Raw genomic sequence first — 26,711 nt, 5'->3', positions numbered from 1 at the left:
TATATATATATCTATATATCTATATATATATATATATCTGTCTTTGTTTTTTCCTTTTTCTCCTTTCTTTAACTTGTCTTTTTTTTTACTTAACAAATATACACTGAAATATGGACATGACTTTTGAACTTGAATTTCTTATCCTTATAATAGATTTTACAATATATTGTGTGCACAAGCACGGCTTTAACATCTGTCTACATTTATGTTGGTTGTGTTTAACAATTTAATGCTAAGCCAAAATGCAGATTTCACATTTAAAAGTGATACCTTTGATTATTACATCAAGCGTATGGGCGGTTTTCCCAAAATATCAGTTACTGTTCTCAGTGTTAAAGTCTGTATTGTCTTTTTTTTCCAATCCCCTCTCCAGTCACTCCCCCGACTTCCTTTGAGGGACCCTTTGGGAAGATTAGTTACCGTGTGAGGGTGGCCATTGACACGCCCCGCTTCTCAAAGGACTACAAAGCCCAGAGGCCCTTCTACCTACTCAACATGCTCAACCTCAATGAGGTGCCTGACATTGAAGTAAGTGCTTGCTGCATACGTTTCTCTACTTTTTAAATTATTTTGTTTTCTCATTTCATTCCTTCGCAAACTTTAATGTTCTGTTCTTTAAAAAAGGTTTTGGATGTATTTGAGAAACAGAAGAGAAGAGACTTTGAAACGCTGCAATGTATCTCTTTATTTGATCAGTGTTCGTGTTGGTCGAGGCTTATTTCATTTAAAGGCAGAGCAGGATCTAATTCATTTTTTCCTCTGCTCCCCTGCATTACTTTATTAGTTATATTATTAACTCTTTTATTATTATTATTATTATTATTATTATTAACTATATAATTTACTCTCTTCCCGTCATGACCAAGCATGAATAGATTCTTAGCAAAGCATCCCCTAATGAGGCTTCTTAATTACTAACAACGCACAAACACACATTTATCCTGCGACTCTGTCTCCGCAGCATCCGAGTTCCGCTGTGACCACTAAGAAGTTCAGCTACCTCCTGGTGAAGACGGGGACCCTGATGCTGAAGGCTCACAGTGACCTGAGGGGTTACATCCCGGGGCAGGTCATCAAGTTAGCCACTGAGATCCACAACAAGTCTGGGAAGGACACAGGATGTGTGCTGGCCAGTCTCATACAGGTACATCCTTGAAGTACTTTTCTTTCTTTTTTTTACCACCACACTTTTCTCTCAGGCTTACGTTTCGCTGCAGTTAGTGACATCTTTGAAAATAAGATTTTGTTTCACAAAGGCTACATTGGTTTATAATGTAGGTGTTGAGGACAGGGAAAAAACTAAAAATAGATTCTAATAAAATTAATCAAGAAAAAACAGATCTGTATGTTTTTAGTCTTTGCCTTATCTCAAACACAATTTAGTATGAGCACAGCCAGTGTGCACTGCCCCACTGAAATTTCCATTCTAGGGATGTATTAAAAATCTCTGCTGGGACTCCAAAAGCTTCAAACATAAGCTCCAAATCATAGCACTAATCCTTTCATGTGGGTGCACATCGAATCTCTGTACCTCAAGATAACAGGAAGAGGGGTTCTCACGATCCAATTTAAAAGAACACTGTTCCTTCCAAGAAGCTAGAGGTGGTTGAATCGGTTTGAAGTCACTATAGCGTCTTTTTATTTCTCACCAGAAAGTGACCTATAAGACCAAGCGGCCTGTGGTCGACCTGCGGACCATCGCAGAGGTGGAGGGAGCCGGAGTAAAGGCGGGAAAACATGCCGAGTGGAGAGAGCAGATCATCGTCCCTCCTCTCCCTCAGTCTGCACTGGCCGGCTGCAGCCTCATAGACATCGACTATTTTATTCAGGTGTGTGTGTAATAAAGGAATAATGATACATAATAAAGGAACATGTCATCCAGTGCAACAGTGTGGATCACTAATGTGTTTTTAGTAGTTTTGGGGAAACATTGGAGTTCTTTGGCACGCATGAATCAGATATATCTGGCTCTAGCTACACAGACAATACTATGGACTGTGGAATCCATTCTTTGTTGGTTTTGGTGTTTTTATGGGATTTATTGGCAATACTAAATGTATAGTTATTGTGTAAGTCAGTTACAGATTTTCATTTTCAAAACAGAAACTTCTACCCAGATTTAAAAAAGAAACGGATCTGTTTCGACCACTGTTAACTTCGATTTAGTTTGGTTGTGTTTCTGTTCTCAGGAAATTCTCAGTAGGTTCTCACAGCTCAGAAAATCCTCTGGTCATTTTAAAGTGAGGAATGCAAATATGAAGAAATCCAAATAAACTGCTGAGTCCCTTGAGCGACAATAAATGATCAAACTGCAAAGTGGATGTGTTCCAAATTGTATATTTTAACTCAGATTTTTTCCTGTTTTGTATTATTCATTCTTTAAATCAGATTACTACCCAAAATAAACACCAAGATTTTAAAATAAATAAATGAATGAGCTTGAACCGTAATGCAGTTTAAATTTCATTCATATTAAATCCTGATTGTGTTACAGGTGTCCCTGAAATCTCCGGAAGCAGTCGTCACTTTGCCCATCTACATAGGGAACATTGCTGTGAACTTGTCTCCGTCAAGGGCCGTACCCTCCACTCCAGAACACGTCATTGCGCCCACAGCGGCAGGCGTGACACCCAGTGCCCCGCCGGCAGAGGAGGAGCCAGAGGAGGGGCTGTGTGCAGGGGGCGTGGCCAGTGAGGCACTCCCAACCAAGAGTCACTCTCAGCAGGATCCCTCATGTCAGCCTGTCCCCATGTCCCCCAGCGCGTTCAGCCACGCGCCCGGGGCAGCCCTTCCTCCCAGCCACAGGACGCCCGACGCGTCCGCTCCCCTGTTCTGTGTGTCCACCGGGGCCACCATACCTTTCTTCACAGAGGGAGGAAACGTGACTCCCATCCCCACTTCCTGTTCTCTCATCCTCCCTCCAGAGTACAGCAGCTGGGACTACCCTCATGGTTAGTTTTCCAAAACGTCACACAGACACACACATGTACAGATGCATACAGGGACGCACAAGATACCAGTTTGGTATTATGGCCGATTAAATAGTCATACAAGTTTGTCATGTCCCTATCGCTTTGAAATATCCTGTTATGTTTTCACCACAACAATTCAAGGAATTACTTGTCTGCAGTTCTTTCTTTAAAAGTTGGAAAACCCTGGCTGGTGTTGAGCCAAGTGTCAACTCTTGCAACAGTGTTTTCCTTCTTATAGGTAAACCTCATTTAGACAAACACAAGTAATCTCCTGGCTCAAGTCTTAGACAAACAACCGCACTGCAGAGCCGTGCATGGGTACAAGTGAGGTACCAGCCAATTCTTCCAAATTGTAAAAGCCATTTCCTACTCATGCAAAGGTTCTGACAATGCCAAAGTTGTTTCTTCCGTAGTTTGTATTCTTTAAAAAAGAAATTGGATAAAAGCTGAGGCACTTGGGCACCCAGATAGCTCAGTTGGTAGAGCGGGTGCTCATGTATAGAGGTTTACTCCTCGACGCAGCCGGCCCGGGTTCGAATCCAGCCTGCGGCCCTTTGCTGCATATCACTCCCCCTCTCTCTCCCCTTTCATATCTTCAACTGTCCTGTCAAATTAAAGGCCTAAAATGCCCAAAAAATAATCTTTAAAAAAAAAAAGCTGAGGCACTTAAATAAAAAAAACAGCCATTGTTCATGTTATTAGTAACAGCTTTGCTTTTCCTACAATGACAAGTCAAATATCCTCATGTGGATAAGGCCTATTCTCTTTGTAGAAGAGTCCAAAATGCACTGTCCACTACAGTTATATATTCTTTTTTATTAGAATATGGCCAGAAAACCCCAGGAACATGTTGGAGCATTTCAGATGAAGAAGACTGATGAAAGAAACTCTATATGACAAAATCCATTAACAATACTTTATTAGTAACTAGTGGAACAGAGGCTTAGAGAAGGGGCAACTATATTACTGACTATATGTTACTGACTAATTTTGTTGTCTTTGTGTGTTATAGAGCCTCCACCCACTTATGAGGAAAGCTGCAGTAGCGCCAACTCCAGTTTCAACAGCCGACAGTAGAGAAGAAGAAGCAGGTGATGAAGCATCATGGCCACGCCCACCCACACCTGTTTGCATTCGCCTCTCGACAAATCAGGACAGTGACGTGCTGGGTTAAAGAGGAAGGACGGTACTCCACCCCACAACACCCCAAAGACTGTTTCTTTGTCCTTGAATAATTAAAAACAATCTTATATTTCATCTAAGTTTTATTTCCCCCTGTGTCCCATCAGGTTGGGTCAGACAGAATGGGGGGGGGGACATCACTGTGCCTAGAAGGAGTATTTTGGATCATCATACAGCATTTAGAATATTCAATGATTGGGCATGTGTCTTTCATGGGGCGGAGTAAAATCTGTTATGTTTTTTTTTTTCTCAATGAATCTTTGCATGTGTGAAAATGAAGCCTTGAAAATGATTTTGGCCGACTGAGGGCTCCTGTTTGACTAGTTCCAATTGTACACTTGTTATTGTGGTCCACCACTGTCTGTCTGTGTCAGCTGTGTCTCAGTTGTCCTCATCTTCAGCAGGGCAGAGCTGTCTTAATGCTGGAGAAGGTTTTGCCAGAAAATGGGGTTTGACTAGTTAAAACCAGTGTGTAGGATTTCTCTATGTTTTATAGCATCGTAGATTTACTCTGATGGCTATAGTCTGTGTTTTTAGGAAGACTTAGCCAACCCCAATGGAAATGGCTGAAGTCTGCGTCTATTACTGTAGTCGTATACATCACTGTCTGCTACATTGTCTTTCTTTTTAAGAAGACTAGAAGTTTCCAGTCAGAAATCGTTAAAATCCTACACATAGGGGCTTTAAAGACAAATCGTGTCACAGCAACACCTCTCAGTTGTATAACTCAAAACAAAGGTAGCAAAAAATACTGTAGTTACAAAAAGGAATCCAGTCACACTAAAATCACTATATTTTTAAACATTGTTTTTATCGATATGACCAATTGGAATGTATACATTTTTGTTTGTGGACCAGATCATTTATGTTGAGAAACTGGAATGAAAGGAAAATCAACACATGCACACATGTTGCATGTTTTTGTTATTTTGAAAGCGTATACATCTGTGTAGCGCCACCATGTGTTGCCTGATGGAACTGAGAGGTTTTGCTTTGACACCCGTTTTGTATTCAGCAGACAGGTTATCTGCAGATGAGGCTCATTTCTCCTGCAGCTGCACATGAGGACTGCAGTACTGACGCAGGCTTTCTCTGCCCTCTTGTGGTCATCACACGTTTATCTCAACTCGTCTTGAACCTGGAGCAACATAATACTGGAATACTTCACCGAGGCTCTGCTTGTGTGACGAACCAACCGAGGTCTGCTGTGCTGTGTAAATGTAAATCTTGTTTTTGAGCAGAACTGACAGATTGAGGTTTGAGATGCATGTTGTTTCGGGATGCGAGTTGTTCAGCATCATTGTTTCAGTCTCAGCCTGAATGAGATTGGATGTTGGTTTCTCTCCTGTCTTTTGCCTTAACCTTCTGTTAGTGTTACACCAGTGAGATGAGAATCCTCTGAAACTTCAGGCGATGCAGATGATAATGTGCACAACCCAGCACTTGTCACTTTTTTAAATTTGCGTGTGTGTGTAAGTAAGTGAGTGAGTGATAGAACTTGGACAAGTTCCCCTGTGGTCTGTTTTCACTCATACTCAACAATCTAAAACTGAGTTTTGATTCAGCACCTGTGCGGGTAAAATATCTGTTAGAGACATTTCTATTTGCCTGTGTCAAAGGGCCGGGGTGATAGTTCTACATTTTTACCTTTCGGCGTAATCAATACCATTCACAATGATTGTTGTATCAGATTTAGTGTACATTGGTCATATTTTTCATATCTTGATGACAGTAAATATCTTTATGCATATGATTAGAATGATTTCACCCAATCTGTGTTTTCAAAGCATCAATACATTTGTTACTTTTCTGTGGTAAACTAACACCACTGAAAATCTAAAGCGCAACTGCTATCCTGAATGTTTGTGTGACTTTTGATGTGTTTGTCTTATTTTACAACATTTAAGTACAATCTCCGTGTCCATTTTGTGAAATTGGAAAGAAAAAGAAAATCCCAGTGCTGGTGTTGGCTCCTGACTGCCGACCAGGATTTTATATTTTATTTTGTGGGACACATCAGCTCAGAAATTTCCACAGAAGTCTGGTTCTCCATTATTGTAAAAGCATGCCTTACGCAATCCGGATTCCCACCCCCTGTTCCAGGAGCTTGTGATGGACTTTCTTCTTCTTCTCTGTCTGGGAGGACATCAGGACCTACATTCTTCCTGCTTTGTCTCCTATGGACTGTGCTAAGTGTACTTGATGTATACAAATGTAACTTTTAAAAACAGCAAGGACAGTAAACTTGTTGAACTTGTTTTAATCCCTTATTATTTTTTTTATTCTTTTAGAAAATATGTGCAATTTGTCTTATCTCCAAGATCGCTGCCGCAGCAGCAGCAGCAGCAGCAGCAGCAGCAGCAGCAGCAGCAGCAGCAGCAGCAGCAGCAGCAGCAACAACAACAACTCCCAGAAGTCATTTCACGCTGCCTTTATCGATCCTGATTCTGTTTTATTCTTTGCCAACAAAGGTACTATAGCTTTATGAAGCCCCATTTGTTTTGTGTGTAGTTTTTTCACTTTCCCCCTCACATATTGATGAGTGGTGTCTGGTTTTGTATTTTTCTACGTAAACCGTTTACAGGTGCAGTATGCAGATACTAGTAGCAGCACCTCAATCAGTCAATGGAATATTTCAACATACAGTGCGAAAGTTGTACAGTACAAAATAACAATAAAAATATACAACATGTTCTTGTTGTTTATGTCAACAGTCAGCTTTGTGGTTATGAAATGGGAACATTCTAAAACTTTTTTTTTTTTTTTTCCTGTTTAAGAGACAGTGAGCATTATAGCACCTTTCAACAACAAAGCAATAAAAAGTGCATCACATAAGAACATTGCTATGAGTTCAGACTCCAAACAGCTGAAACGGCATAGAAACCACAGTCTACAGAGCTGGATGTAAGTGTGAATGGTCTTTCATTTCTGGAAAATATATGTACAACCACAGGAAGTGCTTAGTTCTAAAAAGCTGCACGTACAAAAAGGTCGCCAGTAGAAGCAGTTGCAGTCGTGACTAAAACAAAAACAAGTTGGAATAGAGATGTTTGGTGAGGCTCAGATAATACTTGCAGAGATGTGTTTTGCATTAAATAGACAAGTTCAGAGGACATTAAAGAATAATTGTATGTGTTTGCAGTTTAAATGTGGGACATAAAATGGAAGTTAATACCTTTTGTAGTCCCAGAAACCTAGCGATTGGTTAAGAGCTCTCTTCCAAATCTTACATTTCACAAACCAATGATAATGTATAATGGAATCTCCAAAAATGTCAATACTGTTCCTAAGATTTACCCCGATAATTTGATGTTTTGTGGGTTGATATGAAATATATAGAACAAAAAAGTAAGTTTCTAGTAATATGTTAAATAAAAATCATCCTCCTGCCAAGAAAAAACTTTTGCTTTTTACAGAACAATTATAGACTGTATAAAGTAGGTTTTACAACGAAAGAAGCCGAAAAGCTCCGAATAACTTCGGCTACCTCCGTCTACCACGTGCTCACACAATGGCAGATTTCCTTTGCGCATGCGTGCTACATTTCTCTATAGCATTTCTCGGCTAACATTACCTAACCATTGATAATGCACATTATGGTCAGTTGTACTCGCCCTGCTCCGTAACAGCTCTGTTTCCGGACAAGTTAAATGGGACGTCAATCTCTACTATTTCGGAAATTTAGCTAGTTGCGCTTCGTTGCCATTCGTTGAAAAACTCCACTAACCGTCAGCCCTCTGTTTATTGTCTGAAGTCAGGAGGTCGCCTCCTCCTCATTCCGCTTCACTAGCTGTAGTAGCGTTAGCTGGGTCACTAGCTGCTGCTGCTGTGGTACATTTAAGAAATAGTTCCTACTTTACTGCAGACGAACAACAACTCCAGCCCTCCCCGTGATGGGGAACTGAAGTCATTAAGTGGTGTTAGCGTGCTCTCAAGCAAGTTCACCATGATGTCCGTAAGTTGTGTGTTTGTAGTTGTAGACACATTTTTTTCATTTTAAATGTTTATCTCCATGTTAAGTGTGACGTTGAGTCGGAGTGTGTGATAACATGTGCTATGTACTTTAGGGAGCAGACCACGGTGCGTTCCATTACCGTGGTAAAGTTGGTTTTATATTGGACGTTGGCTAGTCAACGCATTCAAAACATAATAAATATAATGCAGCTCGCGCTTTTGACCAGTCCATGTCAAATCACGTTTGTTGATCTCAGCTAACTCTGTTACACCTTGCACAAAGCTTATTTAAAAAAACAAAACATTCTTTGATTTTTTTTTTAAAGAATTAGTTTATGTAAAGAAATGCTATAAATCTGTTATGTGGCTTGACCTTTTGACCTATTCATGTGGAAACACTATTAGATTTGTAGCATTTTTTTACATAAAACAAAAACAAAGGATGGGTTTTTTGAAAACATAACTTTTGTTCAATGTGTAAGAGAGTTAGCTGAGTGCAACAAAAGGGTTTTGACATGAATAGGTTAAAAGGTAAAGCCGCATAATAGATTTATAGCATTTTTTCACATAGTAAATTATTTTAAAAATCAAAGGATGGATTTTTTGGAGAAAAAAAAAAGAATTGTGCAATGTGTAATATAGTTAGCTGAGTTTAACACCAGTGATTTGACATGGATTGGTCAAAAGGACAAGCTGCATAATAGATTTATCGAGTGTGTCGAATATCCAACGTCCAATATAAAGCCAACTTTACCCCGGTGCTCCGTTTGGAGAGTAACACTCCCTGTCGCAGCTTGAAAAGACTAGTCAAACCTTGAGGCTGTTTTCTTTTAATTAGCCAATGTAACTAGGGCTGCGCCATATAATATGGCTGAAATAACTTCAACCTTAACACATAAAACAAATACCTTAACTTAATGGTTGTGGACATAAAGTTTTGTGAAACTATAATATAACAAGGCTAATATGGAGTTTTTGCCCTGCTCTACATTAACCCGTTAAACCCTGTTTGCATCACAGTATTGCCTGGCTTTTTCCATAATGAAACATAGTTTCTGTAGAATTTTCAATGCGTTTCCCTTCCAGGCAGCCACAGATTTCACTACATTATTACAGAGTCAATGGTCCTTTTACTCAGGCAGATGCATTTTTTTGAAGTCAAACCTTTTGATCTTTTATTGCGGTCAGGTTTTTCAATGCGCTGCTGCACTTTTGATGATTTCAATTTTAATATTTGTATTTTGATGTTTTTGCATTGGAGGTTTGGAACACCAGAAAGGAAAGGTTTCATCTCAGCTCTGATAGTTTCTGGTTGAAAAGACGATTCCAAGACTGCAAAGTTTGGTTTACATCAGCTACCGACATGAATGGCACAACAACCGCTGCCAACAACAGTCTCAACAGTTAGAGGATGCACATGGAATATGCTCAGCACGGAGGGAAAGCATGTTGGCTAAGTACAGATTCAGTCCTTGGAGAGAATTCTGAGAGTGTTTGTAGTAGAAACGCTACTCTCAACATTTACCTGGCAAACACGTATCTGCTTTCTGAAGCGCTTTGAGAGATAAGCTCACAATGATCACTGTGCCTGCGGCCCGGCCTCCAGGTGACTCAAGTCTATATTTGACTTTCATTGTTGTTTTACTTCTTTATTTATGCGAGATCATATGATAAAAATGCCACTGAGGTATTAGGGCTGGGCGATATGGAGAAAATCAAATATCACGGTATTTTGGACCAAATACCTCAATATCAATACCGCAACGATATTGTAGTGTTGACTATTGGTGCTTTCCCAAAATATTTTCACAGTGAGATTTTGGAGAAATAATCATCAGTAATGTGGATATAATGCCTAAGTGGGCAAAGGCAAATAACAGTCTGGTAAATTCAGAATATGACATCACTTAACTGTAACGCAGCCTTTAAAACCAGGAAAAGACAACATTTATGCCATATTACGATATATCCAAAATCTAAGATGATATCTAGTCTCATATCACAAAATCAGTAGTATCGATATATTGCCCAGCTCTACAATAAGATAATAACTAATTTAGTATTTTTTTCTTATCCAGCTGTCCCATCAGAGCCAAGCCAGTGTTATTTTTGTAGGGTTGGTCATCATTTCTAATTATAACATTGTACTCGCCAGGTCAATTGCTAAGATTTGAACATGGTGACATCACTACAAAGATTTCTGACTGGCTGAAAAACCTGGGCAGTCGGACAATGGGAGCCAGACATATTTAGAGGATAAAATAAGACAAACGGTAAAATTGATTGTTGTAAACATCCCAGTTTACAGACCAACTTCCTGGTGCAGTGAGGAATTACTACCAGCATTCTAAGTTTTACCTCCACACACACAAACATGTATTAGCTCTGCTAATCTGTCTGATTGTCACTCTGCTCGCGGTCCTGCCCCGTCCGACTGAGTTGTAGTGATGGAACCAACTGGTCAGGTTAGCAGTTGGTTTGGTTAGTACAGTGTTAGCATGAGGTTCTCACTGACCTCCTGGTTACATGATATGCACCTCCATCCACAAGGACGCCTCTCTGGATGTATTTGTTTTTGCTTTCACATAACAGGAACAGATGGCACACATATTTATCACACAGCGGCATATCCTGGACTGAAACTGCAAAAAGTGCAAATGTAGTTGTCTATAAAATGTAGTTGTCTATAAAATGTAGGGCCGGGCAATATGCAGAAAATCAAATCTCACGATATTCTTGACCAAATACCTCAATATCAATATTGCGGCGATATTGTAGCGTTGAACAACTAGCGTAGGGTAGCAACTGATGCTGTGACAAAAATATCTTCACACTTAGATTTCTTCAGTAATGTGGATATAATGACTGAGTGGGTAAAGACAGATGATGATGATGATGATGATGATGATAATAATAATAATAATACAGTTACAACAGTCTGGTGAGTTCAGAAAAGACATGTTGCTTTGACTTCTTTATTTATGCAAGATCATATGATAAAAATGCCACTGAGGTATTAGGGCTGGGCGTTACGGAGAAAATCAAATATCACGATATTTTGGACCAAATACCGCAATATCAATACCGCAACGATATTGTAGTGTTGACTATTGGTGCTTTCCCAAAATATTTACACAGTGAGATTTTGGAGAAATAATCATCAGTAATGTGGATATAATGCCTAAGTGGGCAAAGGCAAATAACAGTCTGGTAAATTCAGAATATGACATCACTTAACTGTAACGCAGCCTTTAAAACCAGGAAAAGACAACATTTATGCCATATTACAATATCTAGTCTCTTATCACGATATTGATATAATATCGATATATTGCCCAGCTCTAATAAAATGTCAAATCACTGAGAGAATTGCCCATCACATGTTCTTGGTGTCCAAGGTCACATTTTTAAAATGTTTGTTTTGTCCCAAGAAAAACACGTTAGTATGATGTAAAACAGAAAAAAAGCTCAAACCGGATGATGCTTTATGCTTGACACATGATTTACACTAGCTTGTCCCTCCCTCCTCTTCATCTGTACTTCTGTGCACTAACCCCCCTGTGAAACACTGTGTGTGTCTGCTTCGTTGTGCAGGTGGGCACAGTTTGTTTTTGTTGTCGTTTGTAGACCCTGGGCTGTCTAAAGAGACTGCGTTTTTTAACAGTGTGTTCTGGGGACAGGCAGATAGTGAGATGTTTTTTACAGTGTGTTCTGGGGACAGGCAGCTAGCGGACAGTGAGGAGATGTTTTACAGTGTTTTCTGGGGACAGGCAGCTAGCGGACAGTGAGGAGATGTTTGCCGTATGTGACAAAAAATGTAGCCTAAAACACACGTGACATCACTTAGAGCACCTTTAATGAAAATGAATAATTAATCGACCTGGATCAGGGAAGGTCTATGTAGACCTTCACTAGTGGGTGAGAAACAGTCTGCCAGGACAGGTGGTGTATTAGCAGGAAATAGCCTGGCAGACACACACACACACACACACACACACACACACACACACACACACACACACACACACACACGGTACATTCCTCTGTCAGTTGCAGGTCTGCAGCAGCAGGGCAGAACAGAGTGTGCCTTTGTGGCACAATACATCCTGTGATTGTCTGCCATCAGCTGGGACAGCATAAATTAATTTTTTAAAATTTAGTTTAGGAATCCTAACATTATCTAGAACAGAGGAGGTTTTGAGTGCCGCACGAAAGAATATGGAGATATGCTGCAAGAACATATTGTTTCCTAACGGAGCAAGAGAAGAAACAATAGAACCCTGCTTGTCCCAGGCTTGTTTAGCTGTCTTCTGTCAGGAGGAATCAGAACAGAATCATAGAAGTGTATGTCGTACATTTTTTGAAAGCCTATATTTTACTGTTCTTTAGCAACGCCTGTTGTATTTTATTCTGAAATGTAAATCTCTGTGTTGAGAAGTACTTTACTACGGGAATGGAGAGATATTTCCTTCTTTATAGAGCTGTGTAGATTGAATTATTACTTTGTTACTTTGTCATCACTATTATTATTGCTTTAAAACCAGGAAAAGACAATACTTATGCCATATTACGATATCTAGTCTTATATGACGATATTGATAATATAACATAATATCGATATATTGCCCGACTCTGATAAAATGTCAAATCATTGAGAGAATTGCCCGTCACGTGTTCTTGGGGCCCAAGGTCACTTTTTTAAAATGTTTGTTTTGTCCCAAGGAAAACATGATAGTATGATGTAAAACAGAAAAAAAGCTCAAACCGGATGATGCTTTATGCTTGACACGTGATTTCAATTGTTAATGGATTATTAGAGTAGATATTTGGTTGATTTATGAATGAAAGGGGCTCTAAGCGATGTTGGGTGACGTTACTTCTTGTTGTTCAAAGTATTTTCTAACAAAACGAGACTAGCTTGTCCCTCCCTCCTCTTCATATTACTTAAACTTATTCAAGAAGTTGAAGTCATAATAATAGTGATAAAATAAAGTAACAATTCAATCTACACAGCTCTATAAAGAAGGAAATATCTCTCCATTCCCGTTCTCCCGTCTGGGTGTTTTTATAAAGTAAAAAGGGGAGTTAAGCTTGCTTGGGTGAGTAATCAAAGCCGTTCTGAGTCACTGATCCCAGAGCAGCGCAGCAGCTCTCAGGCTGACTGATGTTGGTGGGAAAGAGGCTGAGGTCAGCATTGTTTTGCAATAATTCTGTTTCACAGAATTCCCAGGTGCTTTTTTTTTATACTTTTATTTTCAAATTGTCTCATAACAGTCACACAATTACCTCTGCAAAACGGCAATAAAAAAGAGATCAGAACCAGACGGAAAAAACACCGATGGAGGACTGCCAGAGTATCAGAGTGCAAGATCAACGTTTGCTGAGGTTAAAAGCGTAGCAAAGTGGTTTTGTGGATTCCTTTTGTTAAAATGAATCCGTGCCATCTTAGCCGTAGAAAGCATTTTATTGAGCCGCCTCCTGAAACCAAAAAAAACTGAAAAAAGTCGGTTTGCTTCTGATGAGGAGGAAAGGCCTTTGTACTGTCAGAGCAACTAAAACTAGCTGAATAACGTTGTTACTCAATACTGGACAGTGCCAGAGTAAGTGTGGCCGTGATCCCTCTGCAATACCACATCTGCAGTGGTGTTTAAACAGAATCATAACCTGCTTTAGGACCCCCGGTTCACCGGTGAACAGCACACAGGTGGTTAGAGGTTTTAACATTTTTCTCATCTTCCTTTTTAGATGACTTTCGGGGTGTCAAGCAGCGTGACGCTGCTGTTTGACTTCTGGGATGTGCACGGGCCTACAGGTAAGTCACACACACACAACATCGTCACTTCAGAGGAGGCGTTTGCTCCTGGCGGATGTCCCAGCAGTCCTTAGAACCAGTTCATCTGGTTAAAACACACTGCAGTGCTGAGTCAAGAGACTGTCCTTGTCCCTAAATGCCCAGGAGAGGTTTGTATGACATCACAAAAAAAGCATTTTTCATGCCTGCCTGCTTGAAAAGTTGGTAGCCTAGTAATATTATAGTGTACAGATAGAATGTTATTATAAAAATGTTGAACAAGTAGCCTACAAGATGCTAACAAGAGACTTCTGTAATGTCAATACAGTAAAATGGACCTAACTTACCAAGTTCATCCACTGCTGGCTACAAGTTAGCATCAAACGTTTTGAAATGATTCCCATCTTCTGTTATTGTTTGTAATGAGAGGAGTTTATTATTTTATGGATTTTACAAATTCCAGTATGACATCTTTTGCTGGAAACCGTTTAAATCTGAGCATGCGCAACTCACACCTGCACTCGACTCACGTTTGTGTGTGTGTGTGTGTGTGTGTGCGTGCGTGCGTGTGTGTGTGTGTGTGTGTGTGTAGGGATGGTGCTGTCGGTGATTGTGGTCTGTCTGCTGACCGTCTTCTACGAGGTGCTCAAAGTGTGGAGGGTGTGGCTGGGGAGCAACTCTAAGCTGGCCCAGTCTCAGTCTCCGTACGCCGCGCCCCCCTCCATCCCCAGCGACAGCATCTCCGCCCTGGAGAGCAGCCCCTCCGAGTCCTCGCTGACCCCCATGCAGACACCCCCTCCCACTCCGAACATCAGACACAGGTCAGGGTCCTAGGGCCAAGTGAACCTGTGAAGTCTGCAATGTGATCATTTTGTCTTTTCTTATAGTTTTTTACTGCAAACAGAATAATGGAATATGAAAATAGTATTGGAATCAGATTATATGATAATTAGTGCAATTCTATAGGTCAGGAAGTTATGAAAGCCCATTTCTCCTAGTAAAAGAATAAAAATGTTGTAATGGTAAACAATGAATAATAGTAAGCATTTTATCTCAGACTAAGACTTAGTATGTCAAAATATTGATTGACCGTGTGCATTTTTAAAAAATCATGATTTCCTTTAACTTTAATCCTACATGTAAAGCAGTTCTATTCTCTCTGCTTTCTTGACTGTGATTAATCATTCTTTTAATGAAACATGTAGAGATGAAGTGGTTTCAGTGAGTGGTACAGGTCCGCTTCCTTTTGTGGCGCTGTGCGGTTTTCTTCGTGGTTTTTGTGTTTATCTGGACACCTCCATTCGTACTGAGTGCAGTATTTCTCAACCTCTATCCAATGTGAAACCTATTGACCTTCCTTTCTGTTAAATGGCTTCTGTTAAAGTGTCACCTGTTCTGTCACAACGATTGAACCCAAAAACATGTCAAATAATATGTAACCTAAGTCCTTGGCTAGCTAAGGCCACATCTCCACTACTATGATTTCATTTGTAAGCAGCGCTTTGAGACCAAATCGATCTCCGTCTACACTAGAGTTTCTGCTCCAGTAGCAGAACTAATCTTCGTCCTTATTATCGCATCTGACAACGCGTCTCACATGACCATTCACATTCACTGGGCATGTGCTGCCGGTGTCTAACGTTGCTCTGTGGTTGAAAATCATGGCTGGATAATGCCTATCACACAGACTTTGTAAAGTCTGACACCATCTCACGTCTAACATATTTTATATATATATATATATATATATATATGAATAATATATTATGTATGTATGTATGTATGTAGTATGTATGTATGTATGTATGTATGTTTGTATAGTATGTGTGTATATTATATATATATATATATATATATATATGTGTGTATATATATATATGTAAATGTAAATGTAAGTCTGTATTTATATAGCGCTTTTCCAGTCTTAACAACTGCTCAAAGCGCTTTTACATCTACAGGAAACATTCACCATTCACACATTCATACACTGTGGCCGGGGCTGCGCGTACAAGGTGCCACCTGCTCATCAGATAAACATTCACACACATTCACACTCCATGCGCAGCACCGGGGGCAACTCGGGGTTCAGTGTCTTGCCCAAGGACACTTCGACAATGACTCAGAGGCGGGGGATCGAACCACCAACCTTCCAATTGGCGGCAACCGCTCTACCACTGAGCAACAACCGCCCTTGTGTGTATATGTGTGTATATAATATATGTATATATATATATATGTGTGTGGTATATATATATGTATATGTATATAGGTTTAAAAACAGCTCCTTTATTTTCTTAAATCAGTATCTCTACAGTTTGGCAGCCTTCCAGTCAGTGGCTGTTAATTCCACACGGTACACCTCATTCTACTTAATGAGGTGCTGATTAGTGATCACCTGAGCCAAATCTTATTTAACGGGAAAAGTATAAAAGCTACTGCTGTGGTCATCACTATCCTCTTGCAATAGGCCTGCTGGATGGCAAAAACAGGCAAAACAGGGCTACTAGGACCACACGGTAATCTAAACAACAAAGGAACAATTGACCATGCCAGAAGAGTTAAAAGAAACGTTTTGAGTGAGAAGAAGGGGTCAATTCTGGCTTTGCTGGCAGAAGTGTACAGTGAGCGTCAGGTTGCTTCCATCCTTAACATTTCAAAGATGGCATTACATTAGAACAGGTCAAGCAACAGACATTGGGGACAACAAACTGCAGACTGGAAAAGTGAAAACGATTGTCCACTGTTCGGATGACCGCCAACTCATTCGCTGTCACTCAAAACCCGTACGATGACATCAAGTGATTTACAAAAGAATGGCACACAGCAGCTGGGCTGAAGTGCACAGCAAGGACTGTGCGAAACAGGCTCCTAGAAGCAGGGCTGAAGATGTGCAAAGCCAGAAAAAGCCCTCAATGAGAAACAACAAGCAGCCAGGCTAAAGTTTGCAAAATACCACAAGGATTGGACCCTAGAGGACTGGAGTAAGTCATCTTCTCTGATGAGTCAATTTTCAGCTTTGCCCAACACCTGGTCGTCTATGGTTAGATGGAGACTGGAGAGGCCTACAAGCCACAGTGTCTGGCCCCCACTTTTAAATTGTTGGAGAATCATGATGATCTGGGGTGCTTCAGTAAGGCGGAATTGGGCAGATTTGTCTTTGTGAAGGATAATGAATCAAGCATTGTACAAGGTTCCCCTGGAAGAAACCTGATTCCTCTGCTCTGACAATGTTCCCCTACTCTGAGGATTGGTTTTTCCAGCAGGACAACGCTCCATGCCACACAGCCAGGTCCATCAAGGTGTGGATGGAGGACCACCAGATCAAGACCCTGTCATGGCCAGCCCAATCTCCAGACCTGAACCCCATTGAAAACTCCTGGAATTTGATCAAGAGGAAGATGGATGGTCACAAGCCATCCAATAAAGCTGAGCTGCTTGAATTTTTGTGCCAAGAGTGGCATAACATCTCCCAACAGCAATGTGATGACTGGTGGAGAGCATGCCAAGACGTATGAAAGCTGTAATTAAAAATCAAGGTTATTCCACCAAGTGTTGATTTCTGAACTCTTCCTAAGTAAAAATATTAGTATTGTGTTGTTTAAGAATGAATGTGAACTTGTTTTCTTAGCATTTTTTGAGGTCTGAAAACAATGCATCTTTTGTTATTTTGACGAGTTGTCATTTTCTTAAAATAAATATCTGAACAACTACATTTTTATTTGGAATTTAGAAGAAATGTTGTCAAAACATTTGTAGAATAAAAGAACATGTTTATTGTAATCAAACACATGCCTATAAATAGTAAAACCAGAAAAACGGATAATAATGCAGTGTCTCTTAATTTTTTCCAGAGCTATATATGTGTATATTGTATGTATGTATGTATATGTGTATGTATATGTGTGTATAGTGTTGTGTGTGTGGTGTGTGTGTGTATATATATATATATATATATATATATATATATATGTATATGTGTGTGTTGTGTGTGTAATATGTAAAATCTACAACTATTTGTTTTGAAAAATTTTACCAAGCTAGTATAGATGTAGACTAAAATACATATTTTTGTGTGTGTGTGTGTCTATATATATATATATATATATATATATAAATCTAATATTGTTATTTGTGAATAACACATAATATATATATGGTATACTGGATTTATAGTATTTACTGAATGAAGTATTTGTGGTAAAGTACCTGGTGTAAATCGTGTACTCCTCTCTTTCCTCTGCAGCTGGTTGCTGCACTGTATCCAGACAGTCCTCCACATGCTGCAGGTGTCTCTGGGCTACATGCTGATGCTGTGCGTCATGTCCTACAACACCTGGATCTTCCTCGGGGTCATCGTGGGCTCTGGTCTCGGTTATTTCCTCTCATTTCCTCTCCTGGGTAAGATCTGATGGTATGGACACTTCAGGCAGAGGATGGATTCCCTCCCCCTGACTTCAGAGGATCTCCTGATACTAAATGGGGAAACTACTTGATTGACTAATTTCAGCGTGTTGTTCCGTTGCTCTGGGCAAAGCTAGTATTTATGAAAATTTGAAACACTTGGGGGGGGCACTAAAGGGGAATTCCTTGTATGCTGAAGAATGAGCTGCACAATACTAACGCACACTACTGTCGCAAGAAACTTAGCGGGGACATTTTCATGCATAAAGTCATTCTGAATGTGGCCTTGGGATTCAGTTTTTTGTTTTTTTTTAACTAACTGGACATACTCGGTTCTAATGTTTGTCTTTGACCATTGGGACAATGTGTATTAATATGGATTTGGTTCTTCTGTGTTAAAGAGGACATAATGTTCTGTTTCTGAGGCACAGTCTTGCTTATCTTCTCAAACAGCAGACATCTAAGTGAGTGATGGATGGGGAAAATGAAGTCTCCTGGGAGGGAGTGCTGCTTGCTTAATCTCTTCTTTCTTTGTTTATTTATCCTAAAATGCATTGGAAGCTAACACCGCAGAGGTACAACACTCAGCGACAGAAAGGCACACGTATCTTGTGGCATATTACGGTTGTTTCTGTCATTTTTTGTGTTCCTAGTCAACCTTGACAGACATTTTGTTTTTTTCTAACTAATACACCGTTCCCTGTATTATACTAAACAATTTAAGGTGTTGTGACACTACAGGTGATCAAAATGTTTGAGATTTCTAATCCCGTTAATAAAGGGCTCTGGCTTAGTTGATAAGACACTGTTAATGTACAGTACTTTTAAAGTGGAACTCATCCTGAAGACGTGTGTTTTTGACTGCTTAGTAGTATTGAAAACCGATTTTGCTTAGGTTTGTTTTGAGGTGAAATCTAAAATCGGACTCCCCTTGGAGCTAAGACTTACAGTCAGATGTCATGAGACAGAGTTCAGATTCAGGAACTGAATCATTTGATTGTAGCTTGTTAACTTCTCTAATCTCGGCTCACTAGCAGATCAGTCATCGTCACACGTGTACCGGGGGACCGTGACACCCGGTCATGTGGTTCTGTGGCAATCATTGACTAACGATAAACCTGCAGAGAAAAGAGCCTTGCAACTGACATTTCAGATGCTTTCTGTTGTATTTCAACAAGTATGCTCTTTCCTTTTGATATGGAGTATTTTTACTAGTTTTACGACGGATTCATATAGAAACACGTTGACATATGTCTGACGACTTGAGATTGTTAACTCTTAAATATCAATCATTTTCTTTGTGATGGTTTCCTGTCACAAGAATTTAGTCGACGAAAATAAAGAATAAAGTTGATGACATTGTTTTATTCGTCTATTTCTTATATATATTCTATCAGGAAGAGAAAACTTGAAATATAAAAGTTGAGCTGCTCACACCAAACGTACAGGTTTCTATAATAAATAAACAATGGTCCTCCATTGGAAGTAATGGGTCTGAATCCAAAGGCAGAGAACTCAAAATGTGCTTTGGCTACGGTGGCAGTAGGCCATTTCACAACAGGACACTGACTCAACCAGCTGGGAGGAGGAATCAGGATTACACATTGCAGCTTGGTGTGTTGTTGCACAAAAGTGAAACTAATTCAGCCATTAGAGCGCATAATGGCAACACTAAAAACTGTGGTGACACGTACAGGTTCAAAGTTTCCCTTAACTCCCTGGAAAGAAAGGGATATTTAACTGCACCATAATGAAAAAGGAAATAAAGATGTCCTGGAAAGGACTATGTAATTTGGTACTAAATATTTTAATAAAAATGAAGACGTAAAATGTTATTTTTGTCCTTTATTTATCTCATATCCACTTCTAGTACCTTTTATGTACTCTGTACATACAACACTTTCCCTCCTCTGTTGCTTTTACTGAGGTTTCTCCATTTATTTCCAGTTATGTAAGGTTTGTCAGCTATATTCAACATATATGTAAAATCTTTGTATCTAATATCCCTATGCATAGTACCAAATTCAACAGTTATTTCCAGGAAACTTATCAGGAAATTCTGTAAAGCGCTATTAAAAATGTCCATATTTACCGTGCACCTCAGTGATGTTATTCTATACTATACTTTTGTTTTTAACAGGAAATAAAACTCTTATAAAAGCCATGACATGAATAAAAAAAAATAAAAGTTTCACCCAAAATTTGAATTAAGTTAAAGATTGTCAAATAGAAAATTGCCACGTTTGACTCAATGCAGTTACCATGAAGTTGTAAAACATAAGTGATATTTGGGAAACAGAAGTCGACATTAAGAGTCTTTCGCGTAATCACAAAGAGCCATTACTTACTGTATCTTGGTCATCTACACCCACGAGCAAAGGGACAAGAAAAACATAAGTTTGGTTGTTTTGTTATAAAACCTCTTATCAAATGACAGTGGAAGTGCAAACCATTCCTGACAGATTGTCCTAAATATCTAGTGTTGAAACATAAAGGCCATTTGCGAATACAGGAAAATCTTCAAAGTAAACAAACTGCATTAAAAAAAAAAAAATACAAATCATAAAAATAGGTATTTCAGAAATTAAAATACACATACAAATCCCCTTACACCATCTAAATGTTGCTCGTAGCACCCCCTGCTGCCCAGGTAGAGGCTGTGTCTCATTAAAGCAATACAAAGGGAAAAAATGTAACAAAACATGAATAATTTAGTAGTCCTCCCTTATTTTGTAAGGTTTAAAAAGTGGATTATCACTTTAAAATCCCTGATCCCTGGGAGGGACCTTCAGCCTGTTAACATAGCGTAATATAAAGGAGCAGATGTGTTTATCCCTCATGTTGTCCTCGGGTCAAATTGACCCGTTTTCATATATCAGTGATCTTTTTAACTACCCAATTGAAATTACCCAAAACAACATGATTGATTCAACTCTCTTTGGCAAGTACAAATCTCTTCTTTCATTCATTTTGGGGTGTCTTATTCAATTTTATAGCATTTGAAAAAACAATTGAAGTGGTTGTGAAATAGTATTGAGTAAAGGTTGACATGTTCCTGTCTGAACATCCGTTTCTTTAATTTTAGTCTAAATAATTGCTAATTTCTGCTTATTTAGCTCAAACATTAGGTATAATTTCCTATAACTGAGGTTTGACCATAAATTCCAAAACTGTAAAACAAAAGTTAATAAGTTAGTGTTACGTAGTGTTGAAAACGTCAAAGAAAGTGACAAACGTTCAAAAAAGCGTCAAAAGTGTTGAAAAAAGGGACAAAAACATGAGAAAGTGTTTTTTCAATTTTGAGGGGAAGACAACACAAGGGTTAAATCAGAGTTATACACAAAATACGAATACACTTTTCATTGAGATTCACTACGCTGGATAGAAAGGACCCAGTCACCAAAGAAGTCAGCTGTGGGACGGACGGGAGAGTTGGTTTTGGAGTCTGCGTTGTCAACGGCGATAATCTTTGAATTAAACCTTTAAATACACGCCTAATTCTTCCCACTTCTCTCCCGTTACATGTGATGCGCTCTGCTGCTTTCTCTCCAAGGCTTTCTCCACTTTCAGAGTTCTGTCCAGAGGATTGTCTTCCTACGCTAACACCACTTCCACTTCCACCGGGTCGATAACTTTGTCCTCTCCGTTCAGACCGTTTGTGATTGGCTGCGGCTCATCTTCATCCAGCCCCTCGTTGGTCTGTGACTGGAAGCCACTGTCGTTTTGCGAGCTAAAGTCTGAAGCCAGGAGTGGCTTCAGTGACGACTCGTAATCCAAATCCGCTGTGGAGACCTCAGCAATCCGTTCCCCCTCGTCTTCCTGCACCGCTATCTCTATTTCCTCGATGGCGTCCTTGATGGCTGCTTCCTCCTGATGCTCCTTATCGGTTTCCTGCTTCCTGCTTCCTCCTAGCTGCTGCAGAATTGTCTGCGGTGACGTCTTGTCTCGCAGAGATTTCCTGGGGAAGTCCTCCACCACGGTGGTGACGTGTGTCACGTGCTCCTGCAGCCCATCCTGCATGGTGACGGTGCCTCTGGTGGGCTCCGTCCTCTGGCTCTCCTGGGACACTGGAATCACCATCTCCACCACTGGATTAATCAGGTCTCTGATTCCATCCACGCTGTCAGGAGACTTGGGTTCCCCAGGCGGGCCTCGCTCCTCCTCGTTGCCCTCAAACATCTCGGCATCCTCCTCGGGGATAAGCTCCACGCCTGGGACCTCCAGGCAGGACTCGAATGGCAAAGGCACCCCGTCCAGCTGGATCATGGACACCACCTGCCTGCGTCTGCTCCCAGAACCCCCTCCTTCAACTCTGCCCCCACCGACAGAGCCCTCTGGCTCGTCGACGCCAAATTTAGTAGCCCAATCCACCTGAGGGTTTTCTCCGAGCAGGTGCAGGTTGGGGTCGCTGTTGGTCAGGATCATGCTGTCCCTGTACAGATTGTGTCTCTTTTGGAGAGCTGCCTCCTTCACAGCTGGACAAAGAAAGAGAACAATAAATAACTATCACTTGTTATGGGAAAAAGTCAGGAGAGCACATCTAATTTCACATACACGAAGAAACTTTGGGAGACTTTGATAAATTACATAGGAGCTTTTCATGAATTTCCAATTGAGAGTTAAGGATTACAAAGTACAGTGTAGCTGCCATCCCAACTTCTGAAGTTCCTGGCTTCCTACATAGCACATTTATGGCTATTTAGTCAAATCATTTCAAAATCTTGTGTTTTGTTGGCCCTCACCCATCATTATGTCCCTGGAGACAGAGTGCAGCACCACCTCCTCGAACATGTTTTCCACCAGCAGGAAACGGGAGAAGTCCTCAAAGATGAGCTCTTCGAAACGGGGCAGCTCCTTTTATAACATTTAAAAAAAAAGTTTTAATGATTTCAAAACAGTATCCTGAAGATCCACTCAATCATCATCTGATCTAAACTGTTTGTCAAAATAATTCATAATTTCATTTTTTTTTTTACTCAAAAATGAGGTATAATGTTATCAAAATTAGATTTATTGACCATCATTAAAATGGCGTCAAAATAAGTGACACAAACGTCGGGAAAAGCGCAAAAACACTAACCCTAACAAATTGATGGTCAACAGGAAGATAACACAAGGGTTTTAAAGTATTGCAATGTTCATTTTTGTTGATGCAAAATCAACACTAGACTGCTGCAAACAAAGGTGCAGTCTTGAAATAAGCTGTTCATATTTTTATTGTTTGTTTTGTTCCAGATATTCTTTTGGCTTATGTTTCTTGTTCAACTCTTCTTAGTAGCTTTACTTTGTCCTGTGAATTTCTGGTACTGGTTTGGCGTAGGAAGAGCTGTATGGGTACTGTAAACTATATAGCAAGCCAGTGACATATACATTCATAATTTTCTTCCCAAATGTTTGGGAATTTTCACTTATGGCTAGCGTTTCTGGACCTAAGCAGCCAAAGTTGGATCTCAAATTCAGAGTACAGTCAGCTTTAAAAAGGTGGAGAGAGTCACAATACTGTAATGACATATTGTATACTGTAATGACAGATGGATGGATGGATGGATGGATGGATGGATAGATAGATAGATGGATCAGCGTTGAGAAGGGGATTTGAGGCTGTGTTGGGTGCTACTCACAGGTGAGCAGGATGGCGAGAGCTGCTGCAGCATGTAGGGGATGATGATCTGCAGGAGACTCTCTCTGAAGAACTTCTTACGCACGGTGCTACTGTCATAATCATATTTCTGACAGGGAAAGACCAGAAACACATGGAACGCTCAATGACTCATAATGACTTTTCTACTCATCACACTTACTTTACTAATTCCCATCTTCCAAAATTTCCTACTGCTTCTGCTGAAAGTCCCTCTGGAGATGAATTCAATTTACAGTGTAAACAGTTACTGTCTTTCTCAGGTAGATTCATCTTAGCCAGGACTGGCTTATGCTGAAACTGAGAAATATGTTTGTTTTTCTGGAGGGGGATTTGGGCAAACTGATTCTAAAACGCTGTTTTTACAGTATCATTCTTTATTCTGTAATGTGCTGCAGCTAAAATAGGGACAACTATTGATGAGGTTACTGTCTTTACTTACTGTTTGTGTACTAAACGGCTTCTCTGTTTACCTTGAGGACCCTGTCCTGGCATCGCTGCATGGTCTTGCACATGTCGTCTTCTCCCTGGGTCTCTAAAGACTGCTGCAGCAGCTGCTCGAATGTGTACACTGCATTGTCCATTTGCTGTCAGAACAACTAAAGTTAGAAGTTGTACAGTAGCACAGGAAACTGATTGATGCTGGTGCTCTCACCGTTCATCTTTACAAACAGTTTTTTTTAATTTTTTTTGTCCAGCAGGTGGAAGTAGAGACTATACCACCGGCAGGACAGGTTACGTGTTGTCTCACAAGGAGTGTTTTCAGGCCTCCTCACACTGCTTTGCGGCATGCTAGTTATTTGTATTATACCAGAGAAATCTGCAGCTGTAGCCCCTTACCTCCCTCATGAGGATCTGAGCCCTGTTGACAAACACCGAGGGGCTGGCCACGTCAAACCTCTGCTGCAGCCCCTCCAGATTGAGCTGCTCCACCTTCTCATAGCAGCTCTGCATCTTCACCGGGTGGAAGGCGAGCATGGACAGCCTCTCCATGTGCTGGGGAAAAGAGAGAGAGAGAGAAGAGTGTAACGGTGATCAAGGTGGTACAAGCATCATACAAGGAGAATTAAGACCAGAACAGAGAAAGAGGTTGAGCTGATTGTTCAGGTCACAAAGGGCAGCTAACTCATTATTTTATTATAACCAAATATCTGGCAATACTCTATTCCCATTAAAGGTGCAGTAGGCAAGACTTATAAAACTAACTTTCTGTCATATCTGCTGAAACTGACCCTATGTTTGAGTAGAACTACTGCGTGTCAATCAATGCTCATGCACATGCATTCATTCTCCCTCGTGGGGGGAGGGGCTTAGGAGACTGTTATGGGCTTTAACAGAAAGGGGGGAGGGACTAAGAAGTTGTCGATGTTCAAATTATTCGGCTAAGTCCTGGATCTTTGCAATCCTACCTATATCACCTTTAACATTAAGCATATTCTCTGACTAAATTGAAAATCAAGGAAAGGAGGAAGAACTATGACTAAAAATTAAAAACCCATGTTAGGCACTCAAGGTTTGTTACCAAAAAGGCCTTTAATAAACAGGGCAAGACACTGGAAATACACCAACGCATTTGGCTTCAGCCTTCCTCAGGGTGAGGGACATTTAAAGGCCTTTTATCACTTTTTGTAACCAACCTTGAGTGCCTAGAAATGTTTTTTATGACTTTTTAGTCATTCTTCCTCCTTTCCGTGTATTATTCCCTTCCATGAGCACCGGTGGTTATGCAGATACCAGAAGCGCTCCTGCCACTTTTTTTCTTTTACAAATATAAATGTAAGTCTTATATGAAGTATGTTGAACACAATTAGAGCTGGGTAACTCAGCTTTGACCTGTTGCTGCAATGTAAAAAGTTTAGTGAGGTTTCTGCCTGTGCTTGGACTCAGTTATGTGAAGAAGGAAATGCAGAGTGGGCGTGTGTGTGTGTGTGGGGGGGGGGGGGGGGGGGGGGGGGGAACATTGCTTGTTTCTTTTTGGGGTGACAGCTAAATTAATTTCCTGTTACTGCCTGTGGTGCAAGTAAAAGAGGGTCTGTTAAAGCCCCACTCATCGTTTCTTTTTATTTTAACGATGAATCATATGACTGTGTGTAATGTGAATGGTGGTCATGGTGACGAACCCACAGAGAATCACCACCAACTAACGCTGCAGCTCTACCAACTAGCAGCTTTAAAGCTAGGGTAGGCAGAATATTGTGGCATTTTTGGCAAAAAAAATAAATCCATAATAATCTTTCAGTGTGTTGTAATTCAAGTGTTCTGAAATAAATTTAGACTTCTGCACCTACTCTTGGCTCTGTTTATAGGCTTTGGAAATTCTAGCCTGTGACCAGACACTTTGGCCAATCACAGGTCATTTCAGAGAGAAAGAGTTCCTATTGGCGGTTCCACACATGCAGACAGAAAGGGGAGAGGGAACATGACTCACGTCTCCCAGTTTGTCTTTGCCCGCTCCGTTGAGCGAGTTCTTGCTGATGTCCACCATCTCCTTGAAGAAAACGTCCCGGACCTCGGAGAAGCCTCGGCTGGTGGGCTCCATCAGGGCCTCCAGGATGGAGCTGATGTAGGGCTGGACGCTGGCCTGCAGGAGCTGCTCCGCCTTGGGCAACACTAGAGCTGCATGCCAGCAGGGACACAAAGAACATATTCATGGTTGGTTGCTGCCGCTTGTAAACACACAAGAGATGATAATGATAAAGAGTCCGTCAAGCATGAAGAAAAATAAAGGCATGAAGAAAAATAAAGGCATGAGGAACTCTGCGAGTTAGTAATC

The 26,711-nt window shown here is 40.4% G+C and overlaps 3 protein-coding genes across 5 annotated transcripts in view; 2 read left to right on the top strand and 1 right to left on the bottom strand.

The window, feature by feature from the left end:
* arrdc1b (arrestin domain containing 1b) overlaps nucleotides 1-6,095 on the top strand; it is a 41,712-nt gene extending 35,617 nt beyond the window's left edge. The window contains exons 4-8 of the mRNA XM_032539572.1: nucleotides 369-528; nucleotides 962-1,144; nucleotides 1,653-1,829; nucleotides 2,495-2,951; nucleotides 3,985-6,095. Coding sequence (XP_032395463.1) covers nucleotides 369-528; nucleotides 962-1,144; nucleotides 1,653-1,829; nucleotides 2,495-2,951; nucleotides 3,985-4,049 — 1,042 coding nt within the window. The 3' untranslated portion in view covers nucleotides 4,050-6,095. The remainder of the gene's footprint in view (nucleotides 1-368; nucleotides 529-961; nucleotides 1,145-1,652; nucleotides 1,830-2,494; nucleotides 2,952-3,984) is intronic.
* A 1,747-nt stretch (nucleotides 6,096-7,842) lies between these two features.
* On the top strand, nucleotides 7,843-19,654 carry slc31a2 (solute carrier family 31 member 2). 3 transcript variants are annotated; one of them, XR_004335632.1, is made up of 5 exons: nucleotides 7,843-8,109; nucleotides 13,854-13,920; nucleotides 14,492-14,720; nucleotides 18,143-18,378; nucleotides 18,645-19,316. XR_004335632.1 is itself a non-coding variant. In XM_032539576.1 (4 exons), the coding sequence occupies exons 1-4, from the start codon at nucleotides 8,101-8,103 to the stop codon at nucleotides 18,306-18,308; spliced, it is 471 nt and encodes a 156-aa protein (XP_032395467.1). In that variant the 5' UTR covers nucleotides 7,843-8,100; the 3' UTR covers nucleotides 18,309-19,316. The 3 variants fall into 3 exon arrangements, 2 of the variants coding, with proteins under 2 accessions (XP_032395467.1, XP_032395468.1); XM_032539576.1 differs by having other exon boundaries at nucleotides 18,143-19,316; XM_032539577.1 differs by lacking the exon at nucleotides 7,843-8,109 and having other exon boundaries at nucleotides 13,888-13,920; nucleotides 14,473-14,720; nucleotides 18,143-19,654.
* Nucleotides 19,655-20,130: 476 nt separating this feature from the next.
* Nucleotides 20,131-26,711, bottom strand: part of niban2a (niban apoptosis regulator 2a) — a 35,739-nt gene continuing 29,158 nt past the window's right edge. Inside the window, exons 9-14 of the mRNA XM_032539568.1 lie at nucleotides 26,367-26,554; nucleotides 24,779-24,934; nucleotides 24,412-24,525; nucleotides 23,922-24,029; nucleotides 23,043-23,154; nucleotides 20,131-22,775 (exon numbers count right to left, since the gene is read on the bottom strand). Coding sequence (XP_032395459.1) covers nucleotides 21,895-22,775; nucleotides 23,043-23,154; nucleotides 23,922-24,029; nucleotides 24,412-24,525; nucleotides 24,779-24,934; nucleotides 26,367-26,554 — 1,559 coding nt within the window. The 3' untranslated portion in view covers nucleotides 20,131-21,894. The remainder of the gene's footprint in view (nucleotides 22,776-23,042; nucleotides 23,155-23,921; nucleotides 24,030-24,411; nucleotides 24,526-24,778; nucleotides 24,935-26,366; nucleotides 26,555-26,711) is intronic.

The sequence above is a fragment of the Etheostoma spectabile genome, chromosome 16 (assembly GCF_008692095.1).
Source record: "Etheostoma spectabile isolate EspeVRDwgs_2016 chromosome 16, UIUC_Espe_1.0, whole genome shotgun sequence".
Classification (NCBI taxonomy): Eukaryota; Metazoa; Chordata; class Actinopteri; order Perciformes; family Percidae; genus Etheostoma; species Etheostoma spectabile.
This window is presented reverse-complemented; position numbering and strand designations above follow the sequence as displayed.

What these genes read in the sequence shown, in the direction of transcription:
- slc31a2 (XM_032539576.1), top strand. An exon ending in GGATGTGCACGGGCCTACAG is followed by an intron (nt 13,921 to 14,491) that starts GTAAGTCACACA and finishes GTGTGTGTGTAG; the next exon opens with GGATGGTGCTGTCGGTGATT. An exon ending in ACTCCGAACATCAGACACAG is followed by an intron (nt 14,721 to 18,142) that starts GTCAGGGTCCTA and finishes TTTCCTCTGCAG; the next exon opens with CTGGTTGCTGCACTGTATCC.